This window comes from Orcinus orca, chromosome 3 (assembly GCF_937001465.1).
Source record: "Orcinus orca chromosome 3, mOrcOrc1.1, whole genome shotgun sequence".
In the NCBI taxonomy this organism is placed as follows: Eukaryota; Metazoa; Chordata; class Mammalia; order Artiodactyla; family Delphinidae; genus Orcinus; species Orcinus orca.
The window spans coordinates 48,437,637-48,464,139 of record NC_064561.1 but is presented as its reverse complement, the minus strand read 5'-3'; the positions used below and the strand labels follow the sequence as shown (position 1 = coordinate 48,464,139).

General features: G+C 39.4%; 1 protein-coding gene across 1 annotated transcript; it reads right to left on the bottom strand.

Annotated features, from left to right (window-relative positions):
- Positions 1 to 20,133: 20,133 nt before the first annotated feature.
- LOC125963929 (COMM domain-containing protein 6-like) lies at positions 20,134 to 20,813 on the bottom strand. Its single transcript, XM_049707731.1, has one exon. The coding sequence runs from the start codon at positions 20,787 to 20,789 to the stop codon at positions 20,532 to 20,534; it is 258 nt and encodes an 85-aa protein (XP_049563688.1). The 5' UTR covers positions 20,790 to 20,813; the 3' UTR covers positions 20,134 to 20,531.
- Between the last annotated feature and the right edge of the window lie 5,690 nt (positions 20,814 to 26,503).

Here is a 26,503-nt window from a genome sequence, read left to right as displayed (position 1 = left end):
GACTCTACGTCTCTGAGTGGGGTTGACACTCTGAGACTGAGTGGAGTCTCACAGACTCTGTGTCCTATGAAACTTCGATGTTTTGTGGTTCTAGAAATCCTATAGGAGACGGTCCACAGCAGGTGAAGCTAATGCTGTCGGTGGAGGTGGTGAAGCCAAAGATCTGCAGTTCAGACTAAAGGTGCCAATGTACATTCAGGACAAAACAATCTCATGTGAATGTAGTTCAGGCAGGTTTAACATAAATAGAGTCAGGTTAATGCCTAACATCTTCTATCTTGTGCCTCCCCTCAGGGACCCCCTCCTCAGTTCCTGAGGCTCCTGTAACTCATGTACAGTGGAAGGGAGACTGGGCTCTGTCCAGTCTGAGCCTTGAGTTACCCTGTGTGTAGCTTAGGATACTTTGTATTTCTGTGGTGTCTGTTGTAACATCATCGCTTTCATTTCTGATTTATTTGGGCCCTCTCTTTTTTAAAAACACATACTACTATTGTCTTTTATTCTTTACAGAAGCTAAAAAAATGTTTGATCTATTACCCTTACTCTATGTATAGGTTTTTCAGTGAGATTTTTACTTTTGTTTGTTTTCTTGTTACTATCAATAATTAGTGAGACTTCTTTTAAGCTTAAGTAAATTCCTTCAACATTGCATATAAGGCTGGTTTATTAGTGATGAACTCTTTTAGCTTTTGCTAGTCTGGGAAACTCTTGACCTCTCCTTCAATTCTTTCTTTCCTCCATAAATTTATTTATTTATTTTTGGCTGTATTAGGTCTTCATTGCAGTGCGTGGGCTTTTCTCTAGTTGTGGCAAGTGGAGGCTACTCTTCGTTGTGGTGCATGGGCCATTGTGGTGCATGGGCTTCTCATTGCAGTGGCTCTTCTTGTTGTGCAACATGGGCTCTAGGTGCTCAGGCTTCAGTAGTTGTGGCTAGCAGGCTCAGTAGTTGTGTCTCATGGGCTCTAGGGCACAGGCTCAGTAGTTGTGGCACACAGGCTTAGTTGCTCTGTGGCATGTGGGATCTTCCTGGATCAGGGCCCGAACCCGTGTCCCCTGCATTGGCAGGCAGATTCTCAACCACTGTGACATCAGGGAAGCCCTGTCCTGCAATTCTGAATAATAATTTTGCTGGTAGAGTATTCCTGTTGTAGACTTTTTCTTTTTAGCCCATTGATTATATCCTATCATTCCTTCCTGGTTTGAAAATTGTGCTGAGAAGTCATCTGACAGTCTTATGGGAATACCTTGAACATAACTAGACCCTTTTATTTCACTGCCTCTGTGATCACTCTTTAAATTTTTAAATTTTTGGAGCTTTATAATATGTCTTGGTGTGGACCTGTTTGTCTTCATCTTGTTTGGAACTCTGTTTTTCCTGGACCTGGATGTGTGTTTCCTTCCCCAGGTTAGGAAAGTTATCAGTTCCTGTATCCTCCAATAAGTTATCTGCCCGTTTCTCTCTTCTCCTCGTTCTGGGGCCCCTGTAATGCTCATGTTAATACTCTTGATGTTGTCTCAGAGGTCCCTTTACGTATACTCTTAATTGCTTTTACTTTGTGCTATTCAGTTTGGGTGATTTTCACTACTCTGTTTTCCATTTCACTGATCTGTTCTTCTGTATCATACAGTATAATGGGGCTTCTCTCATGTACATGTGTGTGTGTTTTAATCTCTTTTATTGTATTGTTCACTGTTTTGTTCTTTTTGACATGTTATTACTCTGTTGAAATTCTCACCATGTCTATCTATTCTTCTCCTGACTTGGGTGAGCGTCTTTATAATCATTACTGTGAACACTTTTTTTAATCGGGTAGAATGCTTATCCCTGTTTTATTCAGTTCTTTTTCTGATGTCGTGTCTTGTTACTTCATTTGTAACATATTCCTCTATTTCCTTATGCTTCCTAAGTCTCTGTACATCTTTATTCATTAGGTTCAGGTTGTTACATTCCCGGGTCTCAGAGAAGTGGCCTTATATAGGAGATGACTGATAGGGCCCAGCAGCACATTGTCCTCTGGCCAGCAGAGCCACATGCTCCAGGGGTGTTCCCTGTGTGGGCTGCACACACCTTTCTCTTACGGCGGGGCCAACTGCTGTAGACAAGCTGGTAGGTGGTATTGGACCCTGGCCTAAATGGCTGTGAACCCCTGCAGTATGTGATTGATTGCCATGGGTGTGCTGATATCCAAGGCAGCCCTCCATTATGGGTGGCTGTGTGGTGCTCCAGGTGCACAGGTGGACAGCGTAGGCCCCCAGTGTGTCTGGTTGTGAGACCTTCTGGTGCGGGAGTGCTATGGGCATGGTGGTAAATGGGGCAGGCCCCTGATTCTAATCAGTTCCAGGGAAGATTCTAAAATGTTGCTTGCCCATGTCTCAGTTCCTAGTGGGAGTCCCAGTTGTCTCTTGCCTTTCCAAGAAGCTCTCCGAGATTAGCAAGTGGGTCTGGCACACGTGTCTTTCACTCTATTGGCTCTGCACAGGGACTGAGAACATGTGAGATTTGTGTGTGCCCTATGAGAGCAGTCTCAGTTTCCTTTAGTCTCCAGATTTCCTGAAAATAAGCCCTGCAAGTTTTCAAAGCCAGACCTGCTGTGTTCTTTTCTTCCAGTGCAGGAACCCTGGGCTGAGCAGCCTAATGCCAGGCTCATACCCTTCCCTCCATGTGGAGGACCTATGCAATTGTGATATCTTCCAGCTGTGGGTCACTGTGCTATATGTGTGGGTTCCAATTAGACTGTGTTTCCAGTTCTCCTACCTGCCTTGTGGTTTCTCCTTCCTTATATCTTTAGTTGTGGAAAACATTCCCTGCTGGTCTTCAGAGATAATTTCCGTGTAAGTTGTTGTAACTTGGGTGTGCCTTTGGCAGCAGGGGAGCTCAGTATCTTCCTACTCTATCATCTTGATCCCCTCTCAAGAATTCTTTGAAAATATATGCATCTATTACTGTAAACATAACTCTTTGAATTGCAGTCTTGTTCCTGTATTCCATAAATTTAGGTACTTTGTGTTTCCAATTTTGTTTGCTTTAAGATTTCTTTTAAATTTCCGTTTTGATTTATTCCTGTATGCATTGGCTATTCAAGAGCTTATTGTCCAATTTCCAAGTGTTCTTCAATTTTCAATTATTCTTTTTAATATTGAATTTCAGTTTCATACCATTGTGGTTGGAAATGATCCTTGACATGATTTCAATATTCTTGGATTTTTGAAGACTTGTTTTGTGGCTTAACATAGGATCTACCCTAGGCAATGTTCTACGTGTACTTAAGAACAATGGAAAGTTTGCTGCTGTTGAGTGGAATATACTGTAGATGTATGTTAGGTTCATTTGATATCAAGTGTGTGTTCAGGTTCAGTGTTTCCTGATTGATATTATGTCCGGATGATCTATACAGTGTTGAAAGTTGGGTATCGATGTTTCTTACCATGATTTTATTTCTGCACATTTTCCCCTTCACGTGGGTTAATATATTCTTTATATGTTGAGAGGCTCCAAAGCTGGATACGTACATATTTATAATTGTCATGATTTCTTGATGAATTAATCCATTTATCATTATATGATAACCTTCTTTCCTTTGAGAGGTTTGACTTCAAGTCTTTTTTATCTCATAATAGACTAGTCAGTCAAGTATCATTTTCATGGAGTATTTTGTTCCCAATCTTTCAATTTTATGCTATATATGGATTAGAAGTTAACATGAATATCTTGTACACAGTATAATTGAACTTTCTTTAATCCATTCAGCCACCCTATGGATTATTTAAATTGAAGTATAGTTGATTTACAATATTACATTAGTCTCAGGGGTACAACATATGGATTGAATATTTTTATAGATCGTGTTCCACTAAAGTGATTACACAATAATGTCTATATTTCCCTGTGTTGTGCTATATATCCTTGTTTGTTTATTTCATACATAGGGGTACTGGATTTAGAGAAACAAACCACTGTTTTTCCCTCCCCCTTTAAGTCGCCCCACCAGTAACCACTAATTTGTTCTCTGTGAGTCTATTTCTGTTTTGTTATATACATACATTTCTTGCATTTTTAGATTCTACAGAGAAGTGAGAACATAGTGTATTTGTCCTTCTCTAACTTAAGTACACATAAATATTCTAGGCCTATCCATGTTGTTGCAAATGGCAGAATTTGATCCTTTTAATGGCTGAGTAATAGTCTATTGTGTATACATACCACATCTTCTTTATCCACTCATCTGTTGATGGACATTTAGTTTGCTTCCATATGTTGGCAATTGTAAATAATGCTGCTATGAACATTGGGATGCATGTATCTTGTCAAATTGGTGTCTTCATTTTCTTTGGACATATACCAAGCAGTGGAATTACTGGCTAATATGATAGTTCTACTTTTAGCTTTTATCAGGACCTCCATATTCTTTTCATAGTGGGTGTACCAACTTACAGTCCCACCACCAGTGTACTAGGATTGCCTTCTCCATGTCATGAACAACATTTCATATTTGTATACTTTGGAATAATAGCCACGTTGAGAGGTGTGACCTGACGTCTCATTATGGGTTTTCTTGTGGATCATTCATTAAATTTAATTTACAAAAGAAGATGATAGGCTGGATGTGATCTCCAGGTTTAGTTTGCTAATGCCTGGTATAGGTTAATTTGGGGAGAATTAATACCTTTACTATGTTATTTATTGCTTACATTTTTCAGGTTGACATTTAGTGATTGGAAACATTTAAAATTTTTTCTCCCTGAAGGATATATGAAGTCTGTTGGTTTGTTTCTGTTTTACAAATTTGTTCATTTCTATCATTTTTTAGACTCCACTATAAGTGATATCATATGATATTTGTCTTTTTCTATCTGACTTACTTCACTTAGAATGAAATAATGTCATTTGCAGCAACAGAAATGGACCTAGAGGTGATCATGCTTTTTCATTTCTGAGTAATATTTATTTGATTGTGTACGTGTACAACTTCTTCATTATCCATTCATCTGTTGATGGACATTTTGGTTGCCTCCATGTCTTGGCTATTGTAAACAGTGCTGCAGTGCGTGTTTGGGTTTGGGTGCATTTGCCATTTTCATTTCTGGCTTTCTGCAGATATACACCCAGAAGGAAGACTGCTGGATGATATGGTAGCTCTATTTTTACTTTTAAAAGACATCTCCATACTGTACTTTATAGTGGCTCTTACCAGCTTACATCACACCAACAGCATAGCAGGGTTCCCTTTTCTCCATGTCCTCTCCAGCATTTATGGTTTGTAAACGTTTTGATGATGGCCATTCTGACTGTGTGAGGTGATACCTTGTTGTAGTTTTGATTTGCATGTGTCTCTCCAATAATACAAGATTTTGAGCATCTTTGCATGTGTTTTTTTAAACACTGTGAGGAAAAGTTACAGTTGACATTGGGCTTTTGAAAGTCTGACTATTTTGAATTTTGGCTCGATAACTACCACAGGACATTTGTTAAGGGCAGGTGTCATTTACACCCTGGCAGTCCTTGTGAATATGAAGTGCCCATAAGCACATGTTTTAAAGTTGCTGTTGTGGAAATGGGCACAGATGTTAGGATTTCCTTCATGCCCCTCTCTGGTTACTTGGGTAACCAGACCCACTGTGGAAGACGGGCTCTTGGATTGTAAATTAGTGTGGGTTGTGGCAGAACAAACACCCCAAATCTTCTGTTTTGTTACTTCTTGTTTTTGTTTTAATTTAATTTTTCTTTTTTATTGGAGTAAAGTTGATTTAAAATATTCTGTTTGTGGTAGGCGTACAGAATCTTGTTCAGTTATGTATATTCATATGTCTATTCATCTTCAGATCCTTTTCCCATATAGGTTATTAGAGAGTGTTGAGTAGACTTCCCTTTGCTATGCAGTAGGTCCTTGTTGATAATCTATTTTATATGTATTAGTGTGTAAATATTTTCCCCAGCCTCCTGATTGATTTATTGCTTTCACCCACCTTTCTCATTGGGTAAGCATAAGTTTGTTTTCTAAGTCTGTGCATCTGTTTCTCTCTCTTTTATTTTATTTTTTTGGCTGTACTGCAAGGCATGTGTGATATTAGTTCTCCCAACACCAGGGATCGAACCCATGCCCCCTGAATTGGAAGCTCAGATTCTTAACCATTGGACCACCTGGAAAGTCCCTGTTTCTCTCTTGTAAATTAGTTCATTGGTATCAATTTTTAAATTTCAGCTATAAGTAGTATCATATGATATTTGACTTTCTCTTTCTGACTTACTTCACTTAGTATGATTATCTCTAATTCTATCTATGATGCTGCAAATGGCATTCCTTCATTCTTTTCATTTCTGAGTAATATTTCACTGTGAACATGTACCGCTTCTTTATCCGTCCATCTGCTGATGGATATTTTGGTTGCTTCCATGTCTTAGACGTTGTAAATTGTGCTGCGGTACACATGTGGGTGCATGTGTGTTTTCCAATTCTGGTTTTCTCCTGTTATACGCCTGGGAGTGGGACAGCTGGATCATATGGTACCTCTAAATTTACCTTGTAAAGGCACCTCCATACTCTTATTTATAGTGGCTGTTACCATGTTAGATCCCAAGAGCAGCATAGGAGGGTTGCCTTTTCTCTACAACCTCTCAAGCATTTACTGTTTGTAGATGTTTCAATGGTGGCTATTCTTACTCATGTGAAGTGACCCCTCATTGTAGTTTTGATTTCCATGACGCTAATAATATAGGAATTAGAACATCTTTTCAAGTGCTTTTCTTTTAAACAGTGTAAAATTTACCTATGGAAATAGGATCTTGAAAGTCTGTTCCCTTGGAATTTAGTTTGCTTACTTACCTGTGGACATTTCCTGATTGTGGGTGTCATGTAGAGCCCAACAGTTCTTCTGAATATTAAGTACCCATAAGCATTGTTTTTAAAGTTGCAGGAAAGGGCAACAAGGCAGTGGAATTTATTCATACTCACCTTGATTGCTAGGTAAAACATTGGTTTAGTGGAATTCCTCTTCCTAGATTGTATATTGGAGTGTAAAGTGCCAGGACAAATACACAAAATCTTGTGTCACATTACTTCTTGTTTAATTTAATTTTTATTTCTTATCAGAGTAAATTTGATTACAATGTTGTGTTTGTTCTAGGTGTAAAGAAGCTGGTTCATTCATATGTATACATATATCTAATCAGGTTTAGATTCTTTCGCATGTTGGTCATTAGAGAGAGTTGAGTAGACCTCCCTTGGCATCCAGTAGGTCCTTCTTGATTATATATTTTATGTGAATTATTAAATGCATGTTAACCCCAACATCCTAATTTTTCCATTCCTTTCACCTTTTTCAAAGTCTGTATGGGTCTTTCGCAGTGGAAATATATTCATGGGTATCAATTTTTAGATAACCCTAGTAAATGATGTCATCGGGTATTTGTCTTTCTTTTTGTGACTTACTTTACGTAGTATGATTACCCCTAGGTTCATCAGTGGTGATGGAAAAGGCATTGTTTCATCATTTCCATGGATAATATTCGATTGTGTACATGTACCACTTCTTTGCCCATTCATTTGTTTTTGAACATTTTGCTTGCATCCATGTCTGGCTATTGTAAGTATCGCTGAAGAGCATTTTTGGGTACCTGGGTATTTCTGAATTCTGGTGTTCTCGGGTTACAGGCCCATTAGTGTTTTGGCAGGATCACATAGTAGCTCAATTTTTACCTTTTAAAGGCACCTTCATTCTGTTCTGATTAGTGGCTGTTACCAGTTTACATCCCAGCAACAGCATATGAGTGTATCCATTCTCGGAAACCCATTCAGCATTTATTGTTTGCAGACATTTTTCTCTGATGGCCATTCAGACTATTGTGAGCTGATACCTTTTGGTAGTTTAAATTTGCATGTCCCTAATAATTTTTGATGTTGAACATTTTTTCATGTCCTTAAAAAAAAAACACTGTGAGGAAATTTACCTCTCGAAATTGTCTTCTCTGGATTTTCTACCGTTTTGCATATTAATGTCCATTCCTGACCGCAAGATATTTTTTGAGGGCAGGTGTCATTTAAAGCCCTGCAGTCCTTGTGAATATTAAGTGACCAATAGCACTGGGATTAAAGCTGCTGTTGCGGGAATTGACCACAAGGCGGCAGATTTCTACATTCCCAGCTTTGGTTACAAGGACAGGAGAGCCTTCCTTGAAGTTGTGGTCCTAGGTTGCAAATTGTAGTGGAATGTCCCAGGACAAACTCCCAAAAGCTTATGTCTCCTACTTACGTTTGTTTTCTAAATTTATTTTATGTTTCTTATTGGAGTAAATTTTTTTAAACTAGATTCTTCCTCGATCTACAATTTCCCCTCTCTCCTTTGCCTTTAATATTTATTTATTTATTTTTGGCTGTGTTGCGTCTTCGTTTCTGTGCGAGGGCTTTCTCTAGTTGCGGCAAGCGGGGACCACTCTTCATCGAGGTGCGTGGGCCTCTCACTATTGTGGCCTCTCTTGTTGTGGAGCACAGGCTGCAGACGCGCAAGCTCAGTAGTTGTGGCTCATGGGCATAGTTGCTCCACGGCATGTGGGATCCTCCCAGAGCAGGGCTCGAACCCGTGTCCCCTGCATTGGCAGGCAGATTCTCAACCACTGCACCACTAGGGAAGCCCCTATTGGAGTAAATTTTATTAGAGTGTTGTGATTCTCTGGATGTACCAATTAGGATCAATGTTTCATACATATATCTGTTCATCATTGGATCCTGTTACCATGTAGGCTATTATAGAGTGTTGAGTAGAGCTCCCTTGGTATTTGGTAGGTGTTTGGTGATTATATAATTTATATATATTAATGATTATATGATTTGTATATTTTATATATTATAAGTTTATATACTTATAACATATATTAGTGTATGTATGTTAACCCCATAATCCTAATTTACTCATCCACTCACCTTTCATTTTGGTTAACCATTAGTTTGTTTTATACGTCTCTGAGTGTCTTTTCCTTTGGAAATATGTTCATTGGTAGGAATCTTAAGATAACATCTATAAATTACATCATAGGATATATATCATACCCTTTTGACTTCACATATTATGATTATTTCTAGACCCACCTGCAGTCGTGAAAACGACATTGTTCATTTTTCTGAAAGCTAATCTTCCATTAGGTACATGTACCACTTCTTCTTTGTCCATTCATCTGTTAACTGACATTTTTGCTGCTTCCATGTCCTGGCTATTTTCAGTATTACTTCAGTACAGGTTTGTCAGCGTGTGTCTTCTCGATTCGGCGCTTAGGTGATAGGCCCAGTGGTGGGTGTGTTGGATCGAATGACATCTCAATTTTTACTTTTAAACGCAGCTCCTTTCTGTTCTCATTACCGGATCTTACCACTTTACATCTCACAAGCAGCTAGAGGATACACAGTTCTCTAAAACACCTTCAGCGTTTATTGTTTGTAGACTTCTGGCTGATGGTAGTTGACTTGCGTGAAGTGAAACCTTTTTGTAGGTTAGATTTGCATGAGTCTAATAATTCCTGATGTTGAGCTTTTATCCATTTTCTTTTTTTATCGAAAAATAGTGGGTAAAACTTACCTCTTCATTCTATCTCCTTGAAAAATTTGCCAGGTTTGAATTTTTTTGGCCATTCCATACCTCAGCACAAGTTTTGACGGCAGGTGTGCTTTACAGCCCAGAGTGAGTCCTTGTGAATGTTAAGTGACGGTTACCTGTGGTTTTAAAGCCGCTCTTGCGGGAAATGGCACAAGGCGACAGCATTCCTATGTTTCCAATTCTGGGATTTTGGGCAACAGATCTTTCCTGGAAATAGTGTTTGTAGGCTGCAATTTGGAGTGGAATGTGTCAGGACAAACACCCAAGAGCTTATATCTCCATAATTCTTGTTTGCTTTTTTTAAATTTAATTTTTATTAATTATAAGAGCAAATTTGAGAAAATTGTTGTGTGTGTTCTAGCTGAAGAGAATCTGCTTCATTATATCTATGTATAGATCTATTCATCTTTGGATCCTTTCCCATGTAGGTTATTACAGAGTGTTGAGTAGACCTCTCTTGGTATTCCATAGGTATTTTGTGATTATATATTTCATATGTATTACTACATGTCTGTTAAACACCATATCCTAATTCATACATTCCTTACACCTTTCCATTTGGTTAAACATAATTTGGTTTTCTGAATCTATGAGTGTCCTTCTCTTGGAAATTATTTCATGGGTATCAACCTTCCGGTAACACCTATAAGTGATGTAATAGGATATCTGTCTTTCGTTTTCTTTCTTACTTCAGGTAGGGTGATAATCTCTAGATCCTTCTATGCTGGTGCCAACGGCACTGTTCCATGCTTTCCCATGGCTAATATTCCATTGTGTACATGGACCACTTCTTCTTGGTGCATTTTTCTGTTGATGGACATTTTGGTTTCTTCCAGCTCTTGGCTATGGTACATGTTGCTGCAGTGAAGGATTGCCAGCCTGTGACTTTTTGATTCAGGGCTACTCAGCTGATAGGCCCATCAGTGGGCCAACCAGATCACATAGTAGCTCAAGTTTTACCTTTAAACACACCTCCGTTTGGTTCTCTGTACTGGCTCTTACCAGGTTACATCCCATCAGCAGCTAGAAGGTACACAGTTCTCTAAAACCCCTTCAGCATTTATACTATGTAGACTTTTTTGCCGATGATCCTTCTGACGGCTGTGAGGTGAACGTGTTTCTAGAACGGATTTGCATGGCTTTATTAATTCCTGACGTTGAGCGTTTTTCCATGCCTTTTTCTATAAGAGAAAAAGAGGCAGAATATAAAATGTGCATAAAATATGCCTCTTGAAATTGTCGTTTTGAAATATGGATGTCTTTTGAGAGTTTTGCTCGATTTATGACCGAAGGATTGTTTTGAGGACAGGTGTCATTTACAGGCCTGCAATTATTTTGACTATCAAGTAACCATTACAGCTGCAGTTAGAGCTGCTGTTGTGTGAAACGGCCACAAGGCGGCAGCAGTTCTCATTAACCAAATCTGGTTACTAGGGAAACAGAGCCTCAATGGAAGTCCTGTTCTAGGTTGCAAATTAGAATGGAATGGGCCAGGAAAAAGCCCCTTATGTTTATATCTCACTAAATATTGTTCTTTTTTTAAATTTAATTTTCATTGCTTGTCACAGCAAGTGTGATTACAAAGTTTTGCTTGTTTTAGGTGTGCAAGATGTGGTTGTTTTCCACATATACCTATCTCTCTTCTTCTTTGAATCCTTTTCCCATTTTAGGTTATGACACAATGTTGAGTAGTCTTCTCTTGGTATTCCGTAGGTCTTTGGTGATTATATACTTCACCTGTGTTTGTATATCTCTGTTAACTCTGACATCCTAATGTATCCAATCCTCACACCTTTCCATTGGTGAACCATAAGTTTGTTTAATGAATCTGTGATTGCCTTTCTCTGTGGAAATATCTTCACTGGTATCAATTTTTAGGTGACCCCTATAAGTGATATCACAGGATACGTGTCTTTCGCTTTCTGACTTACTACAAGTTGCGTGATTACTTCTAGACTCATCTATGGTGATGCAAATGGCATTGTGTCATTGTTTTCCTTGGCTAATATTCCATCTGTACGTGGACCAGTTTTTCTTTGTCCACTCGCCTGTTGATGGACTTTTTGGTTGCTTCCATGTCTTGGTTATTGTAACACTGCTGAAATGCACATTTGCCTGCCTGTGTCTTTCAACTATGTCTTCTTCGGTTATAGGCCCAGGAGAGGGCCTGTTGGATCATATGGTAGCAAAATGTTTACCTTGTAAAGGCGTCTCCATTCTGCACTCATTAGTGGCTCTTACCAGGTTATGTTCCACTTAAATTTGAGGGTATGCCCTTGTCCACAACCCTTTCAGCATTTATTGTTTGTAGTTTTTCTGCTGATGTTTATTCTGACAGGTGTGAGCTGACACCTCTTTGAGGTTGGATTTGCATGCATCTCATAATCCCTTGAAATTGAACTTTCAGGCATGTCCTCTTTTTTTTTCAAGCTGTGAGTAGCGCTTAATTCTTCAAATGGTTTTCTTGAAGTATGTGTCACATTTTGAAATATTTTGGCCATTACCTCCCTGAAGACATTTTCAGGGCTCGTTTCATTTACAGCCCTCCAGTACTTGTGCATATGAAGTGACCATTAGCACAGATTTTAAAGCTGCTGTTGAAGGTATCAGCCATTGGGCGGCAGCATTTCTCCTTTCCCAATTCTGGGAATTACGGAAAGAGTCCTTCCTGCCAGTGGTGTTCGTCGGTTATATATTAGGGAGGAATGTGCCCGGACAAACCCCCAAAAGCTGATGTCTCCTAACTTACGTTTGGTTTCTAAATTGAAATTATATATTTTTTTTATTGGAGTAATATTCCATTGTGTACATGGACCACTTCTTCTTTGTGCCTTCCTCTGTTGACAGACATTTTTGTTGCTTCCAAGTGTTGGCTGTGGTAAATATTGCTGGAGTGCAGGATTGCCACCCTGTGTCTTTTGGATTCTCATCCTCTCAAGTGATAGGCCCAGCAGTGGGTATGCTTGATTGAATGGTAGCTCAATATTTACCTTATCAAGGCACCTCCTTTGTGTTTTCATTACTGGTTCTTACCATGTCCCACTTAGAAACGAGGGTGCGCATTTCTCCACAACCCCTTCAGCATTTATTGTTTGCAGAATTTTTGCTGATGGCCATTATGACTGGTGTGAGCTGATAGGTTTTTGTAACTTGGATTTGCATGTCTTTAATAATTCCTAATGTTCAGCATTTTTCCATGCTTTGTTTTCTTTCTGTTAAACGAAAACAGAAAAAAACTGTGAGTACAATAAACCACTTGAAGTGGTCTTCTGGGAAGGCTGCCCTGTTTTGAATTTTTCGTCGATTTTTGACCCCAGGATTTTTTTGAGAACAGGTGACATTTACAGGCTTGTAATGAGTGTGAATATTTAGTGACCACTACTACTGGCTTTAAAGGTGCTGTTGGGGGAAACGGCCACAAGGCGGCAGCATTTCTCCGTTCCCAAAACTGGTTTCTAGGGCAGCACAACATTTCTGGAAGTTGTGTTCCCAGGTTGTAAATTAGAATGGAATGTGCTAGGAAAAAATCCCATAAGTTAATATTCCATTATTTCTTGTTCGATTTTTTAGTCTTTTTTAATCGAGGTAATATTTAGAATATTGTTTGTCCTAGGTGTATACAATCTGGTTCATTTGTACATTACATACACACACACACACACACACACACACACACACACACATATATGTAATATATTCATGTACAGATACTCTTCCCATGTAAATTATTGCAGAGTGCTCCATTGACCTCCCTTGCTATATGGTCGGTCTCTTTGATAAATGTATTTAGTAGGTATATGTACACATATGGTAACCCTAATCTTAATTTTCCATACCGCCCACCTTTCCAGTTACATAAGAATAGTTTGTTTTCTAAGTCTGTGAGTTTCTTTCTCTGTGAAAATGCTATCATTTTTGTCAGTTGTTAGATAACGCCTATAAGTGATATCATACTATATGTCTTTTTCTTTCTGACTTACGGCATGTTCTGAGATTATATCTAGGCTCATAAATGGTGCCTCAACGAGCAGTGTTTCACTGTTTTCCATGGCTCATATTCCATTATGTACATGGACCACTTCTTTATCCATTCATCCATTGATGGACATTTTGGTTGCTTCCGTGTCTTGGCTATTGTGAAAAATCCTGCAGTGAAGCTGTTGCAGTCTGTGCCTTCTCGGCTCTGGTATTTTCAGGTGAGAGGTTCAGCGGTGGGCCTGCTGAATGGAATGCTGGCTCAATTTTTACTTTTAAACACAGCTCCTTTCTGTTCTCACTATTGGCTCTTACCACTTTACATCTCACCAGCAGCTAGAGGGTACACAGTTCTCTAAAACCCCTTCAGCATTTATTGTTTGTAGACCTTTGGCTGATGGTAGTTGCCGTGTGTGAGTTGAAATCTTTTTGTAGGCTAGATTTGCATGAGTTTAAAAATTTATGTTGTTGAGCTTTTATCCATTTTCCTTGTTTTTAGAAAAATAATGAGTAAAATTTACCTCTTCCTACTATCTCCTTGAAAATTTTGCCAGTTGTGAATTTTTGAGGGTAGTTGTCGTTTACTGTCCTGAGTCCTTGTGAATGTTAAGTGACCGTTAGCTGTGGTTTTAAAGCCGCTCTTGTGGGAAACGGCCACAAGGCGGCAGCATTTCTACATTTCCAACTCTGGGTTTTTGGGCAACAGAGGTTTCCTGGAAATCGTGTTTGTAAGCTGCAAATTAGAGCAGAATGTGCCACGGCAAACTCCCAGGAGCTTATATCTCCTTCCTTCTTGTTTGTTTTTTACATTTAATTTTTATTTATTATCACAGCAAATTGGATAAAAATACTGTGTTTTTTCTAGGTGTATGGAATCTGGTTCATTATATCAATGTCTTGATCTATTCATCTTTGGATCCTTTCCCGTGTAGGTTACTACAGAGTGTTGAGTACACCTCTTTTAGCATTCCATAGGTATTTTGTGATTATATATTTCATATGTATTACTACATGTCTGTTAACCCCCATATCCTAATTCATACATTCCTTACACCTTTCCATTTGGTTAAACATAATTTGGTTTTCTGAATCTATGAGTGTCCTTCTCTTGGAAATTATTTCATGGGTATCAATTTTTAGGTAACACCTATAAGTGATGTAATAGGATATCTGTCTTTCGTTTTCTTTCTTACTTCAGGTAGGGTGATTATCTCTAGATCCTTCTATGGTGGTGCCAACAGCATTGTTCCATGCTTTTCCATGGCTAATATTCCATTGTGTACATGGACCACTTCTTCTTGGTGCATTTTTCTGTTGATGGACATTTTGGTTTCTTCCAGCTCTTGGCTATGGTACATGTTGCTGCAGTGAAGGATTGCCAGCCTGTGTCTTTTTGATTCAGGTCTACTCAGCGGATAGGCCCATCAGTGGGCCTACCTGATCACATAGTAGCTCAATTTTTACCTTTAAACGCACCTCCATTGTGTTCTCACTACTGGCTGTTACCAGGTGACATCCCACCAGCAGCTAGAGGGTACACAGTTCTCTAAAACCCCTTCAACATTTATTCTCTGTAGACTATTTTGATGACGATCATTCTGACAGCTCTGAGGTGAATATTTTTGTAGACTGGATTTGTATGGCTTTATTAGTTACTGATGTTGAGCCGTTTTCCTTGCTCTTTTTTTAACAAAAAAAAAGACAGAAAGAAAAAAAAAGAGAAGACAAAAGGAGCGAAAAATATGCCTCTTGAAATTGTCGTTTTAAAATGTGCATGTCTTTTGTCATTTTAAAATGTGCACATCTTTTGAGTTTTTTGCTGGATTTACGACCCAAGGATTTGTTTAGAGGCCAGGTGTCATTTACAGGCCTGCAATTATTTAGAATATCAAGTGAGCATTAGCGCTGTGTTTTTTTTTTTAACACCGTTTTTGGGGTATAATTGCTTTAGAATGGTGTGTTAGTTTCTGTTTATAACAAAGTGAATCAGTTATACATATACATATGTTCCCATATCTCTTCCCTCTTGCATCTCCCTCCCTCTCACCCTCCCTATCCCACCCCTCCAGGCGGTCACAAAGCCTGGAGCTGATATACCTGTTCTATGCAGCTGCTTCCCACTAGCTATCTATCTTACGTTTGATAGTGTATATATGTCCATGCCTCTCTCTCGCTTTGTCACAGCTCCCCCTCCCCCCTCCCCGTATCTTCAAGTCTGTTCTCCAGTAGGTCTGTGTATTTATTCCTGTCTTACCCCTCGTTTCTTCATGGCATTTTTTTCCTTAAATTCCATATATATTTGTTAGCACACGGTATTTGTCTTTCTCTTTCTGACTTACTTCACTCTGTATGACAGATTTAGGTCTATCCACCTCATTACAAATAGCTCAATTTCGTTTCTGTTTATGGCTGAGTAATATTCCATTGTATATATGTGTCACATCTTCTTTATCCATTCATCTGATGATGCGCACTTAGGTTGTTTCCATCACCGGGCTATTTTAAATAGAGCTGCAATGAACATTTTGGTACATGACTCTTTTTGGATTACGGTTTTCTCAGGGTATATGCCCAGTAGTGGGATCGCTGGGTCATATGGTAGGTCTATTTGTTGTTTTTTAAGGAACCTCCATACTGTTCTCCATAGTGGCTGTCCCAATTCACATTCCCACCAGCAGTGAAGGAGTGTTCCCTTTTCTCCACACTCTCTCCAGCATTTATTGTTTCTAGATTTTTTGATGATGGCCATTCTGACTGGTGTGAGATGATATCTCATTGTAGTTTTGATTTGTATTTCCCTAATGATTAATGATGTTGAGCATTCTTTCATGTGTTTGTTGGCAGTCTGTATATCTTCTTTGGAGAAATGTCTATTTAGGTATTCTGCCCATTTTTGGATTGGGTTGTTTTTTTATTGTTCTTGAGCTGAATGAGCTGCTTTTAATTTTGGGGAATTAATCCTTTGTCAGTTGCTTCATTTGCAAATATTTTCTCCCATTCTGAGGGTTGCCTTTTGGTCTTGTTTATGGTTTCCTTTGCTGTGCAAAAGCTCTGATGTTTCATTAGGTCCCATTTGTTTATTTTTGTTTTTAATTCCATTTCTCTAGGCGGTGGGTCAAAAAGAATCTTGCTGTGATTTATGTCATAGAGTGTTCTGCCTATGATTTCCTCTAAGAGTTTGATAGATTCTGGCCTTACATTTAGGTCCTTAATCCATTTTGAGCTTATTTTTGTGTATGGTGTTAGGGAGTGATCTAATCTCATACTTTTACATGTAACCCTCCCGTTTCCCCAGCACCACTTATTGAAGAGGCTGTCCTTTCTCCACTGTACATTCCTGCCTCCTTGATCAAAGATAAGGTGACCATATGTGTGTGGGTTTATCTTTGGGCTTTCTATCCTGTTCCATTGATCTAGCTTTCTCTTTTTGTGCCAGTACCATACTGTCTTGATTACTGTAGCTTTGTCATATAGTCTGAAGTCAGGGAGGCTGATTCCTCCAGCTTCGTTTTTCGTTCTCAAGATTGCTTTGGCTATTCGGGGTATTTTGTGTTTCCATACAAATTGTGAAACATTTTGTTCTAGTTCTGTGAAAAATGCCAGTGGTAGTTTGATAGGGATTGCATTGAATCTGTAGATTGCTTTGGGTAGTAGAGTCATTTTCACAATGTTGATTCTTCCAATCCAAGAACATGGTATATCTCTCCATCTATTTATATCATCTTTAATTTCTTTCATCAGTGTCTTATAATTTTCTGCATACAGTTCTTTTGTCTCCTTAGGTAGGTTTATTCCTAGATATTTCATTCTTTTTGTTGCAGTGGTAAATGGGAGTGTTTTCTTGATTTCACTTTCAGATTTTTCATCCTTAGTGTATAGGAATGCAAGAGATTTCTATGCATTAATTTTGTATCCTGCAACTTTACCAAATTCATTGATTAGCTCTAGTAGTTTTCTGGTAGCATCTTTAGGATTCTGTATGTATAGTATCATGCCATCTGCAAACAGTGACAGCTTTACTTCTTCTTTTCCGGTTTGGATTCCTTTTCTTTCCTTTTCTTCTCTGATTGCTGTGGCTATAACTTCCAATACTATATTGAATAAGAGTGGTGAGAGTGGGCAACCTTGTCTTTTCCCTGATCTTCGTGTAAATGCTTTCAGTTTTTCATCATTGAGGATGATGTTGGCTCTGGGTTTGTCATATATGGCCTTTATTATGTTGAGGAAAGTTCCTTCTATGCCTACTTTCTGCAGGGTTGTTATAAATGGGTGTTGAATTTTGTCAAAAGCTTTCTCTGTATCTATTGAGATGATCATACGATTTTTCTCCTTCAATTTGTTAATACGGTTTATCACATTGATTTGCGTATATTGAAGAATCCTTGCATTCCTGGAATAAACCCCACTTGATCATGGTGTATGATCCTTTTAATGTGCTGTTGGATTCTGTTTGCTAGTATTTTGTTGAGGATTTTTGCATCTATGTTCATCAGTGATATTGGCCTGTAGTTTTCTTTCTTTGTGACATCCTTGTGTGGTTTTGGTATCAAGGTGATGGTGGCCTCGTAGAATGAATTTGGGAGTGTTCCTCCCTCCGCTATATTTTGGAAGAGTTTGAGAAGGATAGGTGATAGCTCTTCTCTAAATGTTTGATAGAATTCGCCTGTGAAGCCATCTGGTCCTGGGCTTTTGTTTGTTGGAAGATTTTTAATCACAGTTTCAATTTCAGTGCTTGTGATTGGTCTGTTCATATTTTCTATTTCTTCCTGATTCAGTCTTGGGAGGTTGTGCATTTCTAAGAATTTGTCCATTTCTTCCAGCTTGTCCATTTTATTGGCATAGCGTTGCTTGTAGTAATCTCTCATGATCTTTTGTATTTCTGCAGTGTCAGTTGTTACTTCTCCTTTTTCATTTATAATTCTATTGATTTGAGTCTTCTTCCTTTTTTCGTGATGAGTCTGGCTAATGGTTTATCTATTTTGTTTATCTTCTCAAAGAACCAGCTTTTAGTTTTACTGATCTTTGTTATTGTTTCCTTCATTTCTTTTTCATTTATTTCTGATCTGATTTTTATGATTCTTTCCTTCTGCTAACTTTGGGGGTTTTTTGTTCTTTCTCTAATTGCTTCAGGTGCAAGATTAAGTTTTTTATTCGAGATGTTTACTGTTTCTTAAGGTGGGCTTGTATTGCTATAAACTTCCCTCTTAGAACTGCTTTTGCTGCAACCCATAGGTTTTGGGTCGTCGTGTCTCCATTGTCATTTGTTTCTAGGTATTTTGTTTTTTCCTCTTTGATTTCTTCAGTGATCACTTCACTATTAAATAGTGTATTGTTTAGCCTCCATGTGTTTGTATTTTTTACAGATCTTTTCCTGTAATAGATATCTAGTTTTATGGCGTTGTGGTCGGAAAAGATACTTGATGTAATTTCAATTTTCTTAAATTTACCAAGGCTTGATTTGTGACCCAAGATATGATCTATCCCGGGGAATGTTCCATGAGCACTTGAGAAAAATGTGTATTCTGTTGTTTTTGGATGGAGTGTCCTATAAATATCAATTAAGTCCATCTTGTTTAATGTATCATTTAAAGCTTGTGTTTCCTTATTTATTTTCATTTTGGATGATCTGTCCATTGGTGAAAGTGGGGTGTTAAAGTCCCCTACTATGAATGTGTTACTGTCGATTTCCCCTTTTATGGCTGTTAGTATTTGCCTTATGTATTGAGGTGCTCCTATGTTGGGTGCATAAATATTTACAATTGTTATATCTTCTTCTTGGATCGATCCCTTGATCATTATGTAGTGTCCTTCTTTGTCTCTTCTAGTAGTCTTTATTTTAAAGTCTATTTTGTCTGATATGAAAATTGCTACTCCAGCTTTCTTTTGGTTTCCATTTGCATGGATTATCATTTTCCATCCCCTTACTTTCAGTCTGTATGTGTCTCTAGGTCTGAAGTGGGTCCCTTGTAGACAGCATATATAAGGGTCTTGTTTTTGTATCCATTCAGCCAATCTGTGTCTTTTGGTGGGAGCATTTAGTCCATTTACATTTAAGGTAATTATCGATATGTATGTTCGTATTCCCATTTTCTAAATTGTTTTGGGTTCGTTATTGTAGGTCTTTTCCTTCTCTTGTGTTTCTTGCCTAGAGAAGTTCCTTTAGCATTTGTCGTAATGCTGGTTTGGTGGTGCTGAACTCTTTCAGCGTTTGCTTGTCTGTAAAGGTTTTAATTTCTCCGTCAAATCTGAATGAGATCCTTGCTGGGTAGAGTAATCTTGGTTGCAGGTTTTTCTCTTTCATCACTTTCAGTATGTCCTGCCACTTCCTTCTGGCTTGCAGAGTTTCTGCTGAGAGATCAGCTGTTAACCTAATGGGGATTCCCTTGTGTCTTATTTGTTGTTTTTCCCTTGCTGCTTTTAATATGCTTTCTTTGTATTTAACTTTTTTTTTTTTATATATAGCCAATACTTTATAATAACCATAAATGGAGTATAATCTCTAAAAAGTTTGAATTACCATGTTGTACATCTGAAACTAATATAATATTGTAAATCAACTATACATCAATAAAAAAATGAATGCCAAAAAGGAAGAGTTTGTTTATAAAATGGGTAACATTACCAGTATTTTTTAAAACTATTGGTCTAATACATAAACTTGTGCTGCTTTTAATATCATTCAACTGTTTGTCTGATTTATTTTTCATTAAGATATAATTCACATACCACAGAGTTCTTCACTCTTTAAAGTTTCCAATTCAGTTGCTCTTAGTATATTCACAAAGTGTGCAGCGATCACCACTTTGTAATTCCTGTTTGTCTGATTTTCTTTTTTATTATTTAAAAAAATGGAAAATCAAAAGTATAATTTTCATTCAATAAATATCATTTGATCCTTAGGCAGTTTTGTTGCAGAAAGTAAAGTTCATGATTTTAGAATGATGGTAGCAATTCATCAACAAAGTAATCAGTTTTCACACAGTTTCAATAACTGCAGCAATTTCCTTGAACTGTCTGTAGAAATTCTGAAACTGTGGAATTGTCATTTCGAAGGACTTGCTCTTTACTTGGCCTGAATGTTCTGCCACTTTGAGCATCACTGCAACGTAAGGATACTTAAGTGATCTGCAGCTGTCTGAGCTCACAGCCATACCCAGCTTCCACTGAAAATCTATTAGCTGGTTGGTGACCTTGGCCTTAGCATCCAGCTGTGGCTCGCTACACCCCTCCATAGCAGCGCCCCAGAACCCCACTACCCACTCTGTATTTAACTTTTGACAGTTTGATTAATGTGTGTCTTGGCGTATTTCTCCTTGGATATATCCTGTATGGGACTCTCTGTGCTTCCTGGACTTGATTAACTATTTCCTTTCCCATATTAGGGAAGTTTTCAACTACAATCTCTTCAAATATTTTCTCAGTCCCTTTCTTTTTCTCTTCTTCTTCTGGACCCCCTATAATTCGAAGGTTGGTGCGTTTAATGTTGTCCCAGAGGTCTCTGAGACTGTCCTCAGTTCTTTTCATTATTTTTTCTTTATTCTGCTCTGCAGTAGTTTTTTCCACTATTTTATCTTCCAGGTCACTTATTCGTCCTTCTGCCTCAGTTATTCTGCTTTTGACCCCATCTAGAGTAGTTTTCATTTCATTTATTGTGCTGTTCATCGCTGTTTGTTTCATCTTAAGTTCTTCTATGTCCTTGTTAAATGTTTCTTGCATTTTGTCTATTCTATTTCCAAGATTTTGGATCACGTTTACTATCATTATTCTGAATTCTTTTTCAGGTAGACTGCCTATTTCCTCTTCATTTGTTAGGTCTGGTGCGTTTTTTTCTTGCTCCTTCATCTGCGGTGTGTTTTTCTGTCTCCTCATTTTGCTTACCTTACTGTGTTTGGGGTCTCCTTTTTGCAGGCTGTGGGTTCGTAGTTCCTGTTGTTTTTGGTGTCTGTCCCCAGTGGCTAAGGTTGGTTCAGTGGGTTGTGTAGGCTTCTTGGTGGAGGGGACTAGTGCCTGTATTCTGGTGGATGAAGCTGGATCTTGTCTCTCTGGTGGGCAGGTCCATGTCTGGTGGTATTTTGGGGTGTCTGTGGACTTATTATGATTTTAGGCAGCCTCTCTGCTAATGGGTGGGGTTGTGTCCCTGTTTGCTAGTTGTTTGGCATAGGGTGTCCAGCACTGTAACTTGCTGTTCGTTGAGTGCAGCTGGGTGCTGGCATTGAGATGGAGATCTCTGGGAGATTTTTGCCATTTGATATTATGTGGAGCTGGGAGGTTTCTTGTTGACCAGTGTCCTGAAGTTGGCTCTCCCACCTCAGAGGCACAGCACTGACTCCTGGCTGCAGCACCAAAAGCCTTTCATCCACACAGCTCAGAATAAAAGGGAGAAAAATTAGAGAGAAAGAGTCAGTAGAAGTAGGAAGAAAGAAAGAAAGGAAGGAAGGAAGGAAGGAAGGATGGATGAAAGAAAGAAAGAAGGAAAGAAAGAAAGGAGGGGGCAGGGAGAGAGGGAGGGCAGTGGGAGAAAGGAAGGAAGGAAGGAGGGAAGGAAGGAAGGAAACAAAGAAAGAAAGAAGATAAAGTAAAATAAAATAAAGTAAAATATAATAAAGTTATTAAATTAAAATATAATAATTAAGAAAATACATTAAAAAGAAACAAAACGAATGGATAGAACCGTAGGACAAATGGTGGAAGCAAAGCAGTACAGCAAAATCTCATACCGAAGCATACACATACACACTCACAAAAAGAGTAAAAGGGGAAAAAATCATAAATCTTGCTCTCAAAGTCTACCTCGTCAATTTGGGATGATTTGTTGTCTATTCATGTCTTCCACAGATGCAGGGTACATCAAGCAGCTTTAATCCGCTGCTTCTGAGGCTGCTGGGAGAGATTTCCCTTTCTCTTCTTTGTTCTCACAGCTCCCAGTGGCTCAGCTTTGGAATTGGCTCCGCCTCTGCGTGTAGGTCGCTGGAGGGCTTCTGTTTTTTGCTCAGACAGGATGGGGTTAAAGGAGCTGCTGATTCAGGGGCTCACTCAGGCTGAGGGGAGGGAGGGACGTGGAATGCGAGGCGAGCCTGCAGCAGCAGAGGCCGGCGTGACATTGCACCAGCCTGAGGCCCGCCGTGCGTTCTCCCAGGGAACTTGTCTCTGGATCCCGGGAACCTGGCAGTCGTGGGCTGCACAGGCTCCCCGGAAGGGAGGTGTGGATAGTGACTTGTGCTCGCACAGAGGCCCCTTGGTGGCGGCAGCAGCAGCCTTAGCGTCTTCCTCCCATCTCTGGGATCCGTGCTTTCAGCCGTGGCTCACACCTGCCTCTGGGATCTGCGCTTTTAGCCACGGCTCACGCCCATCTCAGGGGTCCATGCTTTTAGCCACGACTCACGCCCATCTCTGGGGTCCGTGTTTTTAGCCACAGCTCGCGCTGGTCTCTGGAGTTCCTTTAAGCAGCGCTCTTAATCCCGTCTCCTCATGTACCAGGAAACAAAGAGGGAAGAAAAAGTCTCTTGCTTCTTCGGCAGCTCCAGACATTTTCCCGGACTCCCTCCCAGCTAGCCATGGTGCACTAAACCCAACAGGCTGTGTTCACACAACCAACACCATTTCTCTCCCTGTGCTCTGACCAAAGCCCGCGCCTCAGCTCGCAGCCCCGCCCGCCCCTGCGGGTGAGCAGACAAGCCTCTCGGGCTGGCGAGCGCCGGTCGGCACCGATTCTCTGTGCGGGAATCTCCCCGCTTTTCCCTCCTCACCCCGTTGCTGTGCTTTCCTCCACAGCTGTGACACTCCCCCTTCCACCACCTGTAGTTTCCGCCTGCGAAGGGGTTTGCTAGTTTGCGGAAGCCTTTCCTCCTTCACAGCTCCCTCCCACTGGTGCAGGTCCCGTCCCTATTCTTTTGTCTCTGTTTTTTCTTTTTTTCTTTTGCCCTACCCAGGTACATGGGGAGTTTCTTGCCTTTTGGGAGGTCTGAGGTCTTCTGCCAGCATTCAGTAGGTGTTCTGTAGGAGTTGTTCCACGTGTAGATGTATTTCTGGTGTATCTGTGGGGAGGAAGTTGATCGCCGCGTCTTACTCTTCCACCATCTTCCCCTCCGCTCTAGAGCTGTGTTTAAAGCTGCTGTTTTGAGAAATGTTCACAAGGCGGTAGCAGTTCTCCTTTACAAAATCTGGTTACTAGGGCAACAGAGCCTCAATGGAAGTCGTGTTGTAGGTTGTAAATTAGAATGCAGTGTGCCAGGAAAAAGCCCATTAAGTTTATGTCTCACTACTTCTTATTCATTTTTTTAATTTTAATTTTTTATCACAGCAACTTTGATAACAATGTTTTGCTTGTGCTAGGTGTGTGAGATGTGGTCCTTTTACACATATACATATATCTATTCTTCTTCGGATCCTTTTCCCATGTAGGTTATGACATAATGTTGAGTAGTCTTCTCTTGGTGTTCCATAGGTGTTTGGTGATTATATATTTCACCTATGTTTGTATATCTCTGTTAAACCCAATATCCTAATATATACAGTCTCACACCTTTCCTTTGGTGAACCGTAAGTTTGTTTAATGAATCTGTGATTGCCTTTCTCTGTGGAAATATCTTCACTGTTATCAATTTTTAGGTAACACCTCTAAGTGATATCATAGGATATGTGTCTTTTGCTTTCTGACTTACTACAAGTTGCTTGATGACCTCTAGACTCATCTATGGTGCTGCAAATGGCATTGTGCTATTTTTTTTCCTTGGCTAATATTCCATCTGTATGTGTACCAGTTCTTCTTTACCCACTCATCTGTTGATGGACTTTGTGTTTGCTTCCATGTCTTGGCTATTGTAATACTGCTGCAATGCAGATTTGCCCTCCAGTGTCTTTCTAATTCTGTCTTCTTATGTTATAGACCCAGGACTGGACCTCCTGGATCATATTGTAGCTCAATGTTTACCTTGTAACGGCACCTCCATTCTGTTCTCATTAGTGGCTCTTACCAGGTTAAGTCCCTCTTAAAGTTGAGGGTACGCACTTCTCCACAACCACTTCAGCATTTATTGTTTGTAGTTTTTTTGCTGATGGTTATTCTGACTGGTGTGAGCTGATACCTCTTTGTAGTTGGACTTGCACGCGTCTCATAATCCCCTGAAATTGAACTTTCAGGCATGTCCTTTTTGTCTTCAAACTGTGAGTACGGCTTACATCTTCAAATTGTTTTCTTGAAGTATGTGCCACATTTTGAATTATTTTGGCCATTATACCCCTCAAGACATTTTGAGGGCAGGTTTCATTTACAGCCCTCCAGTACTTGTGCATATGAAGTGACTATTAGTACAGGTTTTAAAGCTGCTGTTGCAGGTAACGGCCAGAGGGTGGCAGCATTTCTGCTTTCCCCACTCTGGTAACTAGGGGAACAGACCTTCCTGCCAGTGGTGTTCCTTGATTATAATTTAAAGTGGAGTGTCCCCGCATAAACCCACAAAAGCTGACGTCTCCTTACTTATGTTTGTTTTTTAAATTGAATTTACCTTTTTTATTGCCGTAATATTCCATTCTGTACATGGACCACTTCTTCTTTGTGCATTCCTCTGTTGATGGACATTTTCATTGCTTCAAAGTGCTGGCAGTGTTAAATATGGCTGGAGTGCAGGATTGCCAGCCTGTGTCTTTTTGATTCTCATCCTCTCAGGCGATAGGCCCAGCACGGGTATGCTTGATTGAATGGTAGGTCAATGTTTACCTTTCGAGGCAGCTACATTGTGTTTTCATTAGTGGCTCTTACCACGTCCCACTTAGAACTGAGGGTACGCATTTCTCCACAACCCCTTCAGCATTTATTGTTTGCAGAACTTTTGCTGATGACTATTTTGACTGGTGTGAGCTGATAGGTTTTTGTAATTTGGATTTGCATGTCTTTAATAATTCCTAATGTTCAGCATTTTTCCATGCTTTGTTTTCTTTCTGTTAAACAAAAACAGAAAAAAACTGTGAGTACAATAAACCTCTTGAAATTGTCTTCTTGGAAGGTAGCCCTCTTGATTTTTTTGGTCGATTTTCGATGCCAGGATGTTTTTTGAGGGTAGGTGTCATTTACAGGACTGCAATGAGTGTGAATATTTAGTGACCCTTAGCACTGGTGTTAAAGCTGCTGTTGTGGGAAACGGCCTCTAGTCTGCAGCATTTCTCCATCCACAAATCCGGTTACTAGGGCAGCAGATCCTTTCTGGAAGCCATGTTACCAGGTTGTAAATTAGAACGCAATGTGCCAGGAAAAAAAACCCATAAGTTTATGTCACATTACTTCTTGTTCGTTGTTTGAATTTTTTTAATCAGGGTAATGATTAGAATATTGTTTGTCCTAGGTGACACAATCTGGTTCGTTTGTACATTATATTTATATATATGTATATGTGTATATATATAGATATACAGATATAGATATAGATATATAGATATAGATGTGCAGATCCTCCTCCCATGTAAATTATTGAAGAGTGTCCCGTAGACCTCCGTTTCTATATGGCTGGTCTTTTTGACATATGTATTTAATACGCATTTGTACACGTATGGTAAACCTGGTCTTAATTTATCCATTCCCTCCACCTTTCCTTTTAGATACGCATAATTTGTTTTCTAAGTCTGTGAGTGTCTTTCTCTGTGGAAATATGTTCGTTTGGGTCAGTTGTTAGATAACGCCTATAAGTGATATCATAGGATATGTATTTTGCTTTCCGACTTACCTCACATTCTGTGATGATCTCTAGGCTCATCTATGGTGTCTCAAAGAGCAGTGTTTCATTGTTTTCCAAGGTTAATATTCCATTGTGTACATGGACCACTTCTTCTTTATCAATTCATCTGTTGATGGACATTTTGGTTGCTTCCGTATCTTGGCTATTGTGAAAGTGGCTGCAGTGCAGCTGTTGCAGCCTCTGTCTTCTCGATTCTGGTCTTCTCAGGTGAGAGGCCC